This window comes from Euleptes europaea, chromosome 1 (assembly GCF_029931775.1).
Source record: "Euleptes europaea isolate rEulEur1 chromosome 1, rEulEur1.hap1, whole genome shotgun sequence".
Taxonomy (NCBI): Eukaryota; Metazoa; Chordata; class Lepidosauria; order Squamata; family Sphaerodactylidae; genus Euleptes; species Euleptes europaea.
The window spans coordinates 114,565,227-114,581,966 of record NC_079312.1 but is presented as its reverse complement, the minus strand read 5'-3'; the positions used below and the strand labels follow the sequence as shown (position 1 = coordinate 114,581,966).

At 48.1% G+C, this 16,740-nt stretch overlaps 1 protein-coding gene across 1 annotated transcript in view; it reads left to right on the top strand.

The window, feature by feature from the left end:
- LOC130476142 (transforming growth factor beta receptor type 3-like) overlaps positions 1–16,740 on the top strand; it is a 31,831-nt gene that overhangs the window by 7,883 nt on the left and 7,208 nt on the right. The window contains exons 3-8 of the mRNA XM_056848019.1: positions 740–856; positions 1,847–2,015; positions 2,910–3,069; positions 4,087–4,225; positions 9,586–9,775; positions 16,460–16,701. Coding sequence (XP_056703997.1) covers positions 740–856; positions 1,847–2,015; positions 2,910–3,069; positions 4,087–4,225; positions 9,586–9,775; positions 16,460–16,701 — 1,017 coding nt within the window. The remainder of the gene's footprint in view (positions 1–739; positions 857–1,846; positions 2,016–2,909; positions 3,070–4,086; positions 4,226–9,585; positions 9,776–16,459; positions 16,702–16,740) is intronic.

Sequence of the window (16,740 nt, the reverse complement as noted above, 5' to 3'; positions counted from 1 at the left end):
AAAGATCAGCACTGGTTATGCATCCGTTTCTGGGCCCAATTCAAAGTGCTTGTTCTTATTTTTAAGGCCCTACATGGCTTGGGGCCAGGTACCTGAAGGACAGGATCGCCCATCTCCAGGTGGTAGTTGGAGATCTCCTGCTATTACAACTGATCTCCAGGGGTCAGAGATCAGTTCCCCTGGATCAAATGGCCGCTTTGGAAGGTGGACTCTATGGCATTATACCCCACTGAAGTCCCTCCCCTACCCAAACCCTGCCCTCTCCAGACTCCACCCCCAAAATCTCAAGTTATTTCCCAACCCAGAGCTGGCAACCCTCCTGAAGGACGGTCTCCTCCTACACTGTCTGGACTACCAGTTAAGATCTGCCTCTCAAGGCCTGCTATCTGTGCCCCTGGGCCATCAGAAGTGAGGCAGGTGGGGACTAGAGATGTGGCATTTTCTGTGGTGACCCTTCCCCCTTAAGGCTTGCTTGGCTCCTATTTTACTTTTTTTTTAGGTGCCAGGCTAAAACATATCTTTTTACCCAGGCATTTAATTACTTGTTTTATCTTATTCAATTTTTCACGGTCTGCTTCTGTTTTATGGATAGTTATTCTGCTGCTTATGTCTAATGGCTTGTTTTTAATGTTTTTTTTTAATATGCTGTGGTTTTAATTGTAAACTGCCTCGAGCAGGACTCTGAAGAGGCAACTTTGATATATTTTAAATCAATAAAAGAGGTAATAAAATGTTTCAGGTAACTCTGATTCTGGGCTCAGATCCCCTACACAGAGCCACTATCTTTGTGCTGCGCTCCCAAGACCCTCTGCATTGGATGCTACCATCTCCACCTGGAAAAAATTGGACCTTCCAGGTGAGGAAGTGAAAGTGGGCAGAACAACTTTCAAATGGGGAGTTGTAGAGTCAGACGCCTATCCCAACAAAGAGGATGATAACAGTGACACTTAGGGTTGCCGACCTCCAGGTACTAGCTGGAGATCTCCTGCTATTACAACCGATCTCCAGCTGAAAGACACCAGTTTACCTGGAGAAAATGGCCGACTTGGCAATTGGACTCTATGGCATTGAAGTCCCTCCCCTCCCCAAACCTGCCCTCCTCAGACTCTGCCCCCAAAAAACCCTGCTGGTGGCAAAGAGGGACCTGGCAACCCTATCTCCTGCTATTACAACTGATTTCCAGCCAATAGAGATCAGTGCACCCAGAGAAAATGACTGCTTTGGCAGTTGGACTCTATGGCATTGAAGTCCCTCCCCTCCCCAAACCCCGCCCTCCTCAAGCTCTGCCCCCAAAACCTCCTGCCGGTGGCAAAGAGGGACCTGGCAACCCTAGTGACACTGGAACAAACCAATCAATTTCATAACAATACCTACAAAGTAGGATTGTCAGCCTCCAGGTGGTGGCTGGAGATCTCCTGCTTATTACAACTGATCTCCAGGTGACAGAGATTAGTTCACCTGGAGAAAATGGCTGCTTTGGAAGGTAGACTCTATGGCATTATACCCCACTGAAATCCCTCCCTTCCACAAACCCCAGGCTCCTCAGGCTCCTCCCCTAAACCTCCAGGTATTTCCTAACACAGAGCTGGCAACCCTAACACAGTGTGATTTGCACTTTAGCCTTGCTTGCTCTCAGGGCCATGTTGTGTAGTAAGGCACTACTATTTTACAGAGGGGGAGGAAAGTGAGCTGAGAGAACTTGAGAATCCATCGGTGAGGTGGTACTTGAACCCAGATCTTCCAGGTCAAAATGCAGTGCTATTCATTCTTAGTGTTGTTAGGCCGGGGAGATCAGAGAAGGATGAGGTCTTCCCATCCAGTATCTTTATATTCCCCCTACCTACAGGTTTCCCCTGGTTCCAGTGTTTCAGCCCTTGGGCCAGTGGCTTCTGCTGAGATCAACTTCCCGGAGACACGAAGGAGCCTGCTCCAATGGGCACGCAGGGAGCACGGAGGGGTCACTTCACTGGCTGAGTACCATGGAGTCAACACTATCTACATCCACCTGGGCGCTGGTATGGGCAATAAGGGTAGATGTGATTTAGAGAGGAAGGGTGGCCATGGGGCGGGGTGGCTTGGGGCTGGCTCTGTGGGAAGAAGGGGCTCTGCTTGGTGGGGAGAGGAGCAGTGTCTCCAAGATATCGGATGGCAGGTATAGTATTTTGGGGTTTCCAGCAGTAATTGAGGAAGAATTAGCAAAGGCTTTTACAGAGAACGAGTGGGGACCCACGAAACTCGTGGGCGGATCCCATCTCCTGCCCATTGCCACCGATTCCGGGCTCAGCGAGGCTCCCATCCTCTGCTCCTGAGCCCGCTGCAGCTTCTCCCCTCCCCCAGCTTCCTTCCCGGGCCCTGCAAGGCTGCCGGCGTCCTCATTACCTCAACGGTAAGTTGCATTGTCTGTGCATGCACAGACAACACTTTTTTTTTTAAATCAAGAAGATTTAAATTTCCTATTTGTGTGTGTTTTTTTAAAAGATTTTTCTGCCGTCTTGGAGAGTAACTCAAGTTTGAAGAAACATCTGTTAGGGGCGAGTGTGCCCGCCATCTGCAGATTGAAGTATCCGCAGGCAGGGGGCACACTTTGGATTTATATATATATAGGTAGGCAAGATCTGAGCAAGGCTGTCAAAGATAGGACATTTTGGAGGACTTTGATTCATAGGGTCACTATGAGTTGGAAGCAACTTGACGGCTCTTCACACACACACACTGGCCTAGACTCACTCAATGTCAGCAAGAAAGCCTTTGCAAGGAGAAAAAGGCAAGCAGTGCTTTGCTATCCTGGGCAGACACCCCCCAAAAAATGTTTGGGGAATGAGCAGATCAGATTAGTCTCAGCTTTCATTCCGGGGGATGTCCCTGTTACAAGTTGCTGCATCCATTTCTCATTCCACTTCCTCTCCCAGATGGGACTGCACCAGCGACCTGCAAGCTGCGTGGGAATTTCCTAAAGTCTGCACACTTTGCTTCTGAGCGCCAACTTCAACCTCTGAGAATTTGCTTGAATTCTGACCCACCTCAAGACCTTGAAGTTCACATTGTCTTCTCCAAGGGAGTTGCTTCAAGGTAGGCCGTTGCATTGAGCTTGTAAGAATGTGGCTGGATGACTCCAGTATTCACATGGAAACTGTTCATAATTTGGAGGAACCTTTGTGTCACAAGTCATTGCCCTAGTGGTGCAATGATGTCACTTCTGGAAGTGATGTCATCACGTCAGGGACATCGAGGGAGATGCTCTAGTATTTGGGCAAAACTCTATGGTAAACACAGCCAGTGTCTCCCTTGATGTCACCAATGTGGTGAAGTGACATCATGACATTGGCGCCGGCCTCCCTCTGCAGCTGTTATGTCCCCCCCACCCCATCCCCCGCTGGTTGCCAGGGGGGACCTGGCAACCCTAGGTGTACACCATCAGGATTTGGAGATATTTTTAAATTTCCCCAATAGGTTTAGAACTTCATCTCTCGTCACTTCAATTTGACTTAGTTCTTCAGACTTCCACTGTGAAAATAGTGTCTGTGGCATGAGTACATTTTCCCCCACACTTTCCACAATGAACACAGAAGCAAAAAAATTCATTGAGCTTCTTTGCCATCTCCCCTTCTTACTTTAGCAATCCCTTTATTCTTTGGTAATCCAAAAGCCCAACTGCTTCTCTGGCTGGTTTTCTGCTCTGGATATATTTAAATAACTGTGTATTGATTGTTTTGATGCTTTTAGGAACCTGTTCCTCAAATTCTATTTTTGCTTGCCTAATTATTGGCTTACATTTCTTTTGCCAGAGCCATTGGTCCCTTTTGTTCAACTTATTGGGGGCAAACCTTCCACAATTAAAAATTAGCCTCTTTTCTTTTTGTAGCTTCCCTGACTTGTGTTGTTAACCATACAGGCACTCTTTTAGGGTTGAAGAGAGGCAAGCAAGAACTCAGTGCTGGTTTAGACAAGATTATGAATGAGAATGGAAAAGGCTCCATTGACTGAGGAGCAATGCTTGGGATGCAACTCTGTCTTTGCTTCTGTGTATTTTTAGTCCTGTGATCTGATATGTTAGGGTTGCGTGACTAACGATATGTTTTCTCCTAGGGGGCTGGCCCGTTTGACTGTGGAGCTTCATGCCCTGAAAAGGTCCCCACATCAAAATTTATTCTTGATACTAAAAAGTGAAGGAATTGTCCAATGGATGGTTCGTGCGCACCATCTCACTGGCCAACTGCATGTACTGGTATGGACCAGATCTCCTGCAGCAATAGATTTGAACGCTCAAGGGCCAGGGTTGGGTGGCCATTTAGCTTACAGGGAAAGCTCCTGGGAGAGCCACTGCCCTGGAGAGCCACTGGCAACCAGTAGCTCTGTCTGCATTAAGATAGGGGCTACTCAGCTCAGACGTGGCTGACAGTGCTAAAGTTGAGCGTTGGTTCACTCACTGATGCTGACAGTACAGACGGAAGCAACAGGTGTGTCAATGCCTATTGCTGATGCTGCTGGCAAGGTCTGAGAATCCCCTATGGAACAACTACCCAAGGGGCAACTCAGCCTGGCTTCCTCCTGGGCCATTTTAATATCCCATTCCACCCCTGCTCCAGGCCAGCTCAAGAGTGGCTGGTAACTGGAAGGGACACATGCCAGCATGCAGTCTGTCCAACCCTCTTCTGTAATGTGATCAAATAGCTCCCCTGGTTCCAGCTGATGATCCCTTGGCCTGGTTTTTAGTTGGGGTTACCAACTCCAGGTTGGGAAATACCTGGAGATTTGGGGGGAGGGAGCCTGAGGAAGGCAGGGTTTGGGGAGGGGAGGGCCTTCGATGGGATAGAATGCCATAGAGTCCACCTTCCAAAGGGGCCATTTTCTCCAGATGATTGATCTCAGTCGCCTGGAGATCAGATGTAAATAGCGGGAGATCTCCAGCCACAACCTGGAAGTTGACAACTCTATTTGTAGTGGTGACTCTTTGCTTTCTATTTTTGCTAAAGGGAACAAAGGAGGCCCTGATTACTTGTTCTTACCTCTTCATCCTACAAGGTCATTCATTCTCCTTTCTTCCAACAATGAGGTTGTATTTATAGGAGCCTGTCTGGATGCTACTATACTGTTCCCCTTTGAAATGCTCCCACCTTGCTCTTTTCTGTGAATATCTAGCTATATAAGTGTGGGCCAGTATGCAGATATCTAAATCTGTGGATCCGGCTCACAATGAAAGAAAGGAGATCTTTCTCCAAACTTGGGGGAGCTGTCGGTTTTGCAGAAAAATCTTAAAATCATTAAAAAAGTATATTGGGGGGGGAGGCTAAATCCCCCGCAAAAGAAAAGCATTGTCTGTGCATGCACAAACAATGCACTTACCTCTGTCAGAGTCTCAGCTGTGATGGGGGGCCGCACCAGGCTTTCTGGCATCAGCTGTGACTACGATTGCCAACCTCCAGGTACTAGCTGGAGATCTCCTGCTATTTCAACTGATCTCTGCGTAAGTTAGTTAGTTCTGTGCTGAAATCAAATAAAGCTGTGTTGTTGAACTCCGTCTCTGATCTCGTGAATCCTTCCCACGCGGACTTAACAGTGGCGACGATAAGTTGTAATAGCGGGAGATCACCAGCTACTACCTGGGGGCCGCACCAGGCTTTCTGGCATCAGCTGTGACTAGGATTGCCAACCTCCAGGTACTAGCTGGAGATCTCCTACTATTTCAACTGATCTGTAGCTGATAGAGATCAGTTCCCCTGGAGCAAATGGCCGCTTTGCCAATTGGACTCTAAGTCCCTCCCCTCCCCGAACCCTCCTCAGGCTCCGCCCCCAAAAACTCCCACCGGTGGCAAAGAGGGACCTGGCAACCCTTGCTGTGACTGTGGGGGGCTTAGGGAGCCAGAGTAGTCTGGCAGCGGAGGCTTGCCAACATCAGTGGGGGGGGGGGCAGGAGCCATGCCAGGCTTGGCGGCGTGAGGGTTGGAGGGGCTTTGTGAGCCGCAGCAGGCCTGGAGCAGTGCTGGGCTCACCGGCATCAATGTTGGTGGTGGTGGGGAGTTGGGGGGTGGGGGCACAGTGGCCCAGCGGCAGAGGCTGGAAGCTGCACCAGGCTTGCGGCTGTGTTAGTGTGTGTGTGTGGGGGGAAAGCCACGATACTCATGGGGGGATCCCTTCCCCCTTTTAGTTATAATTTAAATTAATTTTAAACGGCAGCTGTTGGCAGTAATCGAGGGGGGAATTACAGTTAAGAGGGGGAAATCCCTTTCCCCCCCCCACGAGTATCATGGGTCCCCACTTGTAAGGATATAAGAGAAGCTCTGCTTGATCAAAACAGGGGTCCATCTAGTCCAGCATCCTGTCTCACGCAGTGGCCAATCAGTAGGGTTGCCAACCTCCAGGTAGTACCAAAGGAAAAACTCACTATCACTGTTAATCTATATTGGCAATAAGAAAACAGTGCAGGCAAACAGTATCAAAAACATATATTCAGTGAAGTGCAAACATCCACATACAACAGTGCTAACATGAACAATGAGAATACAAGTATTAAACACACACACAAAAAGCTGTTCACAATGTGGCAGCAATGATAAATAAGGCACAATGGCCGTCTCCAATGAGACTGAGAAAGTTCGATACAAGGAAGTCCTTTTTAAACATAAGCAGCCCACTCTTTTGGGAGCTAAAATAAACAAAACAAAACAAAACAAAATAATATTTGAAATCCTCGGATTCATCTGAAGAACCTCCTTGAATGATTATACACCTGTGGGCTTTAACCTCTACCTTTGAGGCTTTTGAAGCCAAGCGTATGGTGAAAGCGCTAAGAATATCCGGGATAGCGTTTCCTGTTTCCCTCTACTTGTCTACAACTTTTTGGAGCAGCAAGTTTGTTCCTTCAGACGTTGGCCTATTGTATTACAGGGGGAGAAAACCTCGCGGGAGGGAGGGATTCGCAAAAAGAAAGCAGCGACTCTTCCACGAGTGGTCTGCTGGTGTAATGCGATGAGAGTCCCGGCGTGGCTGGGAGCCCCAGAAGGGCTCTGGGAGGATCCCGGAATCCCTGATGGGGAGTAGAGGAAACGCTTTTCCGGACTAAAATTGCGTTTTCGCTATCTAAAATAGCTTCGTCAGCCTGTATAGATTAATAACAGACTGTTAGCTGTAAATTTAAATAAATTCAAAAAATCAACCCTGAATATATAATAATAATCACCATACATACCTTTCTTATAGGTAAAAAAGGTGTGCGGTTGATTAATGAGTCAGCATTCTTGTATTTAAAGAGCCAAACCATCAATTAGGACAAAATGTCCTATTGTGTGATATATAAACTATTGATGACACCCAATAAGTTAAAAAGGGCAAGAGTCCAGTAGCACCTTAAAGACTAACAAAAATATTTTCTGGTAGGGTATGAGCTTTCGTGAGCCACAGCTCACTTCTTCAGATACAGCTAGAATGTGAATCCATTGGTCTTTAAGTAGAGGAACAGTATGTAAATGTGAATAGCAGGCTTGATGGGATTAGGTGTGATATGCAGAAGAGTCAGTGTAATAAGTTGTAACACTTTAAAAACATTTTTAACATTTTTAAAGATTTTTTATACATTTTTAACATATTTAACATTTTTTTAGTATTTTAATAACTTTTTAATATTTTTATTCGATACAAGGAAGTCCAATGTCAATAGCTTAATAAGCCAACATCTGAAGGAACAAACTTGCTGCTCCAAAAAGTTGTAGACAAGTAGAGGGAAACAGGAAACGCTATCCCGGATATTCTTAGCGCTTTCACCATACACTTGGCTTCAAAAGCCTCAAAGGTAGAGGTTAAAGCCCACAGGTGTATAATCATTCAAGGAGGTTATTCAGATGAACCCGAGGATTTCAAATATTATTTTGTTTTGTTTTGTTTATTTTAGCTCCCAAAAGAGTGGGCTGCTTATGTTTAAAAAGGACTTCCTTGTATCGAACTTTCTCAGTCTCATTGGAGACAGCCATTGTGCCTTATTTATCATTGCTGCCACATTGTGAACAGCTTTTTGTGTGTGTGTTTAATACTTGTATTCTCATTGTTCATGTTAGCACTGTTGTATGTGGATGTTTGCACTTCACTGAATATATGTTTTTGATACTGTTTGCCTGCACTGTTTTCTTATTGCCAATATAGATTAACAGTGATAGTGAGTTTTTCCTTTGGTACTACCTGGAGGTTGGCAACCCTACTGATTGGCCACTGCGTGAGACAGGATGCTGGACTAGACGGACCCCTGTTTTGATCAAGCAGAGCTTCTCTTATATCCTTACAAGTGGGGACCCATGATACTCGTGGGGGGGAGGGGGGAAGGGATTCCCCCCTCTTAACTGTAATTCCCCCCTCGATTACTGCCAACAGCTGCCGCTTAAAATTAAATTTAAATTATAACTAAAAGGGGGAAGGGATCCCCCCATGAGTATCGTGGCTTCACACACACACACTAACACAGCCGCAAGCCTGGTGCAGCTTCCAGCCTCTGCCGCTGGGCCACTGTGCCCCCACCCCCCAACTCCCCACCACCACCAACATTGATGCTGGTGAGCCCAGCACTGCTCCAGGCCTGCTGCGGCTCACAAAGCCCCTCCAACCCTCACGCCGCCAAGCCTGGCATGGCTCCTGCCCCCCCCCACTGATGTTGGCAAGCCTCCGCTGCCAGACTACTCTGGCTCCCTAAGCCCCCCACAGTCACAGCAAGGGTTGCCAGGCCCCTCTTTGCCACCGGTGGGAGTTTTTTGGGGCGGAGCCTGAGGAGGGTTCGGGGAGGGGAGGGACTTAGAGTCCAATTGGCAAAGCGGCCATTTGCTCCAGGGGAACTGATCTCTATCAGCTAGAGATCAGTTGAAATAGCAGGAGATCTCCAGCTAGTACCTGGAGGTTGGCAATTGTAGTCACAGCTGATGCCAGAAAGCCTGGTGCGGCCCCCCAGGTAGTAGCTGGTGATCTCCCGCTATTACAACTTATCTCCAACCTGTTAAGTCCGCGTGGGAAGGATTCACGAGATCAGAGACGGAATTCAACAACACAGCTTTATTTGATTTCAGCACAGAACTAACTAACTTACGCACTGAACGTGCCCTGCTTATATGCCCCCCTGGCCTCCTGCGGCCACTTCCCCCCCTGATCCGTGATAGGGGGGAAATACCCTCTCGGTGACCAATGGGACATGCTGGCTTAGGGCCAATAGGATCCGTTTGCTTGACCAATAGGGTGAGCAGGGTTTAGGATCCTTCGACAGAACTCAAGCTCCTCAGTCTCCCTTGATAACTCCCCAATTATATACATACACAACACAACCGATAAAGATTCGATCACCTGGAGAAAATGGCCGCTTTGGCAACTGGACTCTATGGCACTGAATTCCTTCCCCTCCCTCCTCAGGCTCTGCCGCCAAAATCTCCAGGTATTCCCCAACCTGAAGCTGGCAACCCTACCAATCAGTTACTCTGGAGGGCCAACAAACAGAGCGTAGAGGCCAAGCCCCCCCCTGATGTTGCCTCCTAGCCCTGGGTTTCAGAAACGTTACTGCCTTTGAATGTGGAAGGGCTTTTTACTCCTGTCATCTGAGCTTATGGGTTTTATTTCCAGGCTTCGCACAAAGTTGTAGTGAGCAGCAGAGAAACGGATCCGTCCCTGACTGTGACCCAGCGGACCTCCTCTGGGCTGGCTCGTATCAGAGATCCTTTACAGTGGGTTGCAAGTCAGAAACTACCTGTGTTCACATCCTACACTGAGGCTGAGCGTGTGAACAGATTCCTTCTGATTGTGGGGATGAATGGTAGGCGATGTACAAAGATTTTGAATGGGCACGCAAGTCGCAGGGGCAATCTCTCCACCAGAGAATGTAGGAAGTTCGAAGTGATCACTGGGGATTGTTGGCATAGCTGAGTTGTCCTGGTAATTTATAACGCTGCTCTTGCGTCACCAATTCTGTTTTAAGTCATTTGGTCAAAGTTGTAATCCAGATATTTAGTGCAAAATGTGAACCCTCAACAGGGCCAAAATAGTCCTAGAAAACCCTACCCCTATTCTTTTTGTGTGTTTATTACCTAATCTACTGTTACCCTGGCTCTATTTTCTATACCAGCATGATGTAGTGGTTTAGAGCGGTGGTTTGGAGCAGTGGACTCTGATCTGGAGAACTGGGTTTGATTCCCCACTCCTCCACATGAGTGGCGGAGGCTAATCTGGTGAACCGGGTTGGTTTCCCCACTCCTCCACATGAAGCCAGATGGGTGACCTTGGGCTAGTCCCAGTCTTTCTGAATTCTCTCAGCCCCACCTACCTCACAGGGTGTCTGTTGTGGGGAGGGGAAGGGAAGGTGATTGGAAGTCGGTTTGATTCTTCCTTAAGTGATAGAGAAAGTTGGCATATAAAAACCAACTCTTCTCCTTCTCCTCCTCCTCCTACTATTATTATTATCAGGGATCATGTCATGATGGGCAAATGAAGCCATGTTGCTCTCTGAATGGGTATGGGGGGTTAGAAAGAAAAACAGAGTTTCACTTACCTGTAACTGTTGTTCATCTGGTGGATCTTCTATGCAGGCACACATTGGGACTGCGCAGGCGCAGGCCAGCCACGGATAAGATTTGTCAGCTTCTAGCAAAATCTAAAAGAGAGTGCTCCCCCTCCCCTTGGGGCATGCCCACGGTCACATGACCCAAGGAGGAGGGAGCACTCTTCCCTCCAGTTCTCCAACCTGCCGCCAAGGAACCCACCACTGGTCTAGCGGAGAGGTCCCACAGCGGGGAAAGAGGGAGGGATGTGTGCCTGCATAGAAGATCCACCAGATGAACAACAGTTACAGGTAAGTGAAACTCTGTTTTTCATCTGCGTGGCTTCTATGCAGTCCCACATTGGGAGAGTAGCGAGCTCGCTTACCTTTCCTTTCCTTTTATCCCTTAGAAGCTCCTTGATCAATTGATCTTGAGCAGCATATATCTAGTGTTGGAGGGATATAAGGACTGAAACAAATCTTGCCACTGACAATGTAGCCTTGGGGTCCCTGTCGCTTAGTAAAAAAGGCATTATGTCAGTCACAGAGGCATTGGATTTGTATATTAAAAGGGGGGAAATATAGTGCGATCGAAGTTCCTCGTAAAAGCGGCACTCCAAAAGGGCATGGGCTAATGAGTCAATAGAGCCAGAAGAGCAAGGGCAGATCCTGTCTGAGTATGGTATATTCAGAATTCTGCCCTGCATTACCATAGAAGGGTTAGCATTCAATCTAGCCAAGCAAAAAGCTCTACAGAGACGAGGAGTTGTCAGATAATATGTATAGGCAGGCAGACCACGTGGAGGGGGTATTCCGAAGAACTGGGATGAACAGACACGACGAGCACGAAAAGTAGTGCTGTTATAATCGAGCTCTTTAATGCGCTTTTTAATTTTGGCAAAAGCTTCAGTTTTCCCAAGATCTGATAACATATCCTGCGAGAAGCCCAGCAACGCCAGTTTCTCATCTAAGATTTTTTGCCATGAGGATTTGAAAGGGTCATGCTTCAGAGAAGCTAGGAACCCCTCAGTGCTAAAGCACAGTTTAAGGTGGAGTTTAAAGGTGGCCAACCACGCCCTAGCTTCAAGTGACATTTGGCCAAACTCGGAACGAAGAGTAACGCCAGCAACACATCGAGGGGCATTTAGGAGTTTTCGTAAGAACTGAAGCAGTGGATGATCTATAGATTCATTGATGACTGTAATCCAGATGGCAACACCAAAGAGGATAATTGGGGTAATTTTCAGGTTAAAAACCTGAATAGCCCCGAGCTCGCTTACCAGGACGGTGGGTGTGGGACAGTTACCGAAATAAAGACTGCAATACGGCACGTCCCACGGCTGCATTTCTTGCCGAGTCCACATTCATAGCGTAGTGTTTCATAAACGTAGAGGGCATGGACCAGGTGGCAGCCTTACAGATGTCCTGGAGATCTATCTTAGAGGAGAAGGCAATGGAAGCCGCATACGCTCTGGTAGAATGCGCTTTGATCATAGGAGGGCACTCCTGGTGAGCAAACTCATATGCCATCTTGATGGTTGACGTGATCCACCTCGAGAGGGTCTGAGGAGAAGCACGACGACCTTTGCGATGCCCGCCGAAGCAAACAAAAATGTTGTCATCTTTACGGAAGTTTTGAGACCTTTTAATGTAAAAAAGAAGGGCTCTGCAGACATTTAGGGAATGTAATGTCCTATCAGCATCGGAGGATGGGTGAGGGGGAAAAACGGGAAGGACAATGTCCTGTGTAAGGTGGAAGGCTGAAACGACCTTAGGTAAAAAGGAAATCTTAGGCTTCAATACTACTCTATCCGAGTGGAACTTAGTATAAGGAGGGGAATGTGACAGTGCGGAGATGTCGCTCACCCTCTTTGCCGAGGTAATGGCGACTAAAAAGGCCGCCTTGAAGGATAATAGGGCTAACTCACAAGTGGCTAACTGCTCAAACAGAGGTCTCATGAGCTGTGAAAGGACTAAGGAGAGACTCCACTGGGAAACTGGTGGAGTGACAGGAGGGTACAAGTTATTGAGACCCTTCAAAAACTTTTTGGAAAGGGGGTGAGAAAAAACTGAGAAGGAATCAATATCTGGGTGAAAAGCCGATATTGCGGCTAAATCAACTTTAATTGAAGAATTAGATAAACCATCATCTTTGAGAGATAGAAGGTAATCAAACACAACAGACAGTGGCAATTGATTGGTGAAACATTTATAACCTTATTGGTTCTTGTGGGTTATCCGGGCTGTGTGACTGTGGCCTTGGTATTTTCTTTCCTGATGTTTCGCCAGCAGCTGTGGCAGGCATCTTCAGAGGAGTAACACTGAAGGACAGTGTCTCTCAGTGTCAAGTGTGTAGGAAGAGTAATATATAGTCAGAAAGGGGTTGGGTTGAGCTGAATCATTGTCCTGCAAAAAGTATGAAAGGTAATGTGCTAATCATTGTCCTGTAAGTATCAAGATAATGTGCTAATGAGGGTGTGGTATGTTAATATGGAACCATTGTATTCTGAAGTGATCTGATAATGTGTGCAATCCAAAGCTAATCTGCATGGCTATTGTTGACTGTAGTCTTTGTTAGTCTGGAGGTTTTCAGGACAGGAAGCCAAGCCTTATTCATTCTTAAACTCTCTTCTTTTCTGTTAAAGTTGTGCTGATGTTTATGAATTTCAATGGCTTCTCTGTGCAATCTGACAAAATAGTTGGTAGAATTGTCCAGTCTTTCAGTGTCTTGGAATAAGACCCTGTGTCCTGTTTGTGTCAGCAGTGGCTGAACATGGACTGACACAAACAGGACACAGGGTCTTTTTCAAGCGATCCAGGAAAGTATCAGTTTGGTCGCTGAACAAGGACGTCCCTTCAAAAGGAAGGTCCTCAATACGGGCTCGAGTGTCATAGGGGAGAGCAGATTGGCGCAGCCAGGCATGCCTACGAATGACAATAGCTTTACTAGAGGAATCCGCCACGTGGCGTGCAGCTGTAAGCTGTTGCCTTGTGAGGGACATGCCTTCGGACTGAATGGCTACTGCCGAGGGACGTTGATCGTCGGGCAGGATGGAGATTTGAGGGGATATACGATCCCAGAGGGAGTATTGCCATGATGGCAAGGAAATTGGAAATGCAGAGGCCCACTGCAGAGGAAGTGTAAATTTTTCTGGCAAGGGTATCTAGTTTACAGCCTTCCTTATCGTGTGGGGAGGAGTGTGCTCCAGACCTATATTTACCAGGTAAAGCCTCCACTATTACGGAATTAGGAGGGGGATGCTGGTAAAGAAATTCTCCACCTTCCCTGCGAATCTTGTTGAGATTCTCTACTCGTTTGGTGGAAGAGGGGACCGAAGCAGGCCTAGCCCAGTTGTTACGGATCACCTCCAGAATGCTCTTTATCATAGGAAGGGCCACGGGGCCTACGTCAGGGTTATGGAGGATATCCATAATATCATCTATAGGGCCGGAGTCCTCCGGCTTAAACTGAATTTTGAGAGCTTTCGCCATGTGAATGAGCTGCTCCGCATATAAAGAGACATCTCCTGTAGGAGAGAGCGGTTTAGAGTCCCCAACAGTGTCCTCGGGTGAGGGGAGTAGGAGGCGTCATACTCGGATGGATCAGTGTCCCTTGACATAGAAGGAGACCTGGAGAGGGGAGGCTTGCGAAGCGACTCTTGCCTTGGATGAACGGAATCCTTGGAAAGATCATCAGGACGACGAGACGGCGTGTGTCGACGCCGACGAGAGCCTCCAGAAGGCGAGCGTGACCGAGAGTGTCGGTGACGATGACGACGGTCGACCGAAGAGCCCAAGTAGACGGAAGGAGTAGGATATTGGCATCGATAAACCTCTCGATGCCGACGAGAGGGACACCGGCTCCTAGAGGAGTAGCGGCGCCTCTGACTGATTGGACTGCTTGAACTAAGTGAACAGCTATGTCCGGTGTTTGGCTTTGGATGAAGAACGGCGAAGTTGAACATCTGTACCAAGTGGATGAAGCGAACGGCAATGTCCGGTAACTGACTTTGGATGATGACTGGTGTTGTTGAACGGCTGGGGTACTCCGCTTGGTTCCTTTCAACCGAACGTTGGGAGTCTTGATGAGCACTCACAGGAGGGGGTGGTTGATCGGCACCTACCTGGAGCTCTGTAGGTTCTGCCCGAGGCCCTTTATCATCAGGCCGTGGGGACTTGTTAAGCGCCATAGGCTTTATAGAGGTGAAGGAGGTGCTGTTTGAACTCAGCCGAGTCTTCCTGGGCCCTGCTCGGACACGGAACCGAGGGGGTAGCCAGGGAATGAGGAGGTGAATCCTCGATGGTAATGGGCTGCTGTGCAGCTTCGTCGGGAGCTCGCGACTCAGACGGACGAGGTGAGCGAGGTGACTTGGCTTGGGATCGGTATCGAGGGGATGCCGAAGGCGATTGGCCTCGAAGGTGATCGACGCCGAGGCGATTTGGTGCGATGAGCCGCGGCCACGGCCATCTTGCGAAACTGGAGCAATAAACTTTGCTGGCCGAATAACGACGGAGGAAGGCTTCTTAGGCCAACTTTTTTGGACTTTTTTGTAGTGGGTCCCACATCGAGTTGGGACTTACCTGTTGAAGTACCTGGTTCAGCAGAACGACCTCGTGGGCAAAGCGACTCTTTGTAAAGATGAGAAAGTAACCGAGTCGACCGAACCCTCAAGGCCTTGCTGGTGAGTTTGGAACAACTTTTACAAGCTGCCGGAATGTGGCCTTCCCCCAGACAAAGGAGGCATTCAGTGTGGGTATCATTCTTCGCCATTTTAGTACCACACACAGTGCATTTCTTGAAAAGTGGAGCTTTTTTGGGCTCCATGGCTAGAGAGAGGTGCTGACACTTTCTCTTTCTGTGGCGGCAGAAAGAGAACTGGAGGGAAGAGTGTTCCCTCCTCCTTGGGTCATGTGACTGTGGGCGGGGAGATTGCATGCCCCAAGGGGAGGGGGAGCACTCTCTTTTAGATTTTGCTAGAAGCTGACAAATCTTATCCGTGGCTGGCCTGCGCAGTCCCAATGTGGGACTGCATAGAAGCCACGCAGATGAACATGTTCATGCTTTGCTGAGACCATCAAGATGTGTTTGGCTACACTGTAGTGATTTAATTGCTTGCCCTTACAGTGGAAGGTGATTGGAAGCCGGTTTGATTCTTCCTTAAGTGATAGAGAAAGTTGGCATATAAAAACCAACTCTTCTCCTTCTCTTTCTCCTCCTCCTCCTCTTCTTCCTCCTCCTCCTCCTCCTCCTCCTACTACTACTAATACTAATACTATTATTATCAGGGATCATGTCATGAGGGCAAATGAAGCCATGTTGCTCTCTGAATGGGTATGGGGGGGGTTAGAAAGAACATGCTCATGCTTTTCTGAGACCATCAAGATGTGTTTGGCTGCACTGTAGTGATTTAATTGCTTGCCCTTACAGTAAACTCAGGAGAGGGCACATTCCCCATGCTGGCAAGGCTGACTAGTCAACACTGTGCTGTCTTGATGTGAGGTTGCGGAGTAAAACCGCTATGTTGCATCATGAAAGTGTGCCTCATCACACTAGGTATGGCAATAAGGGACATGTTCCTTTCCCACAAAGATGCGTGCCTCCACACTGTGAATGAGAGGGTTTTGCCTATTTGTGCCCCTGCTGCTGAACTAGCTTGAAGTTGCTCAGGGGAGGGGTGTGTGTGTGAAAACTTTTGTGAAAGAATCCTTTCCGTTTTGCCACGCCCCTAGTTTAGTCTGTAGAATTCCACCTCTCCTTACTCTGCTCTGAATGGTGAACCTATGTGAAAAGTGACGAGCTTGTCTAGAGGCAACATGGGGAGGGGGAGAAGGTGCACCCTGACGGGTGAGCTTCCTACTGCGCCAGCACTCCCATAACTATGTCACTTGAGGGGATAGATGGGAAAGGTAATATGCTGACACATAAGAATGGATCGCACTTGACCATCTGCTCCTTCTTTGCAGGTGCCACATCCGACCCTAAACTGTTTGGGCCCATATTTCTGCCTCCGACCAGATCTGCTGAGACTCAACCACACTTCCCAGAGGCTGTAACGGTGAACTGGGCGAGGAGACAGCAGGAGTCTTTGGCAGAGGACAGCGCTTCACTCCTACTGCCCACAGCCAAAACCACTGCTGAAAGAGCAGGGCCTGTCCTGTGTGGTGGGGAACAGAAGCCCAGTCATGAGAACAAGGATATCCAGAGTGTGAGTAACCCAACTGAGCATCTCCAGATTGGAGGCAAC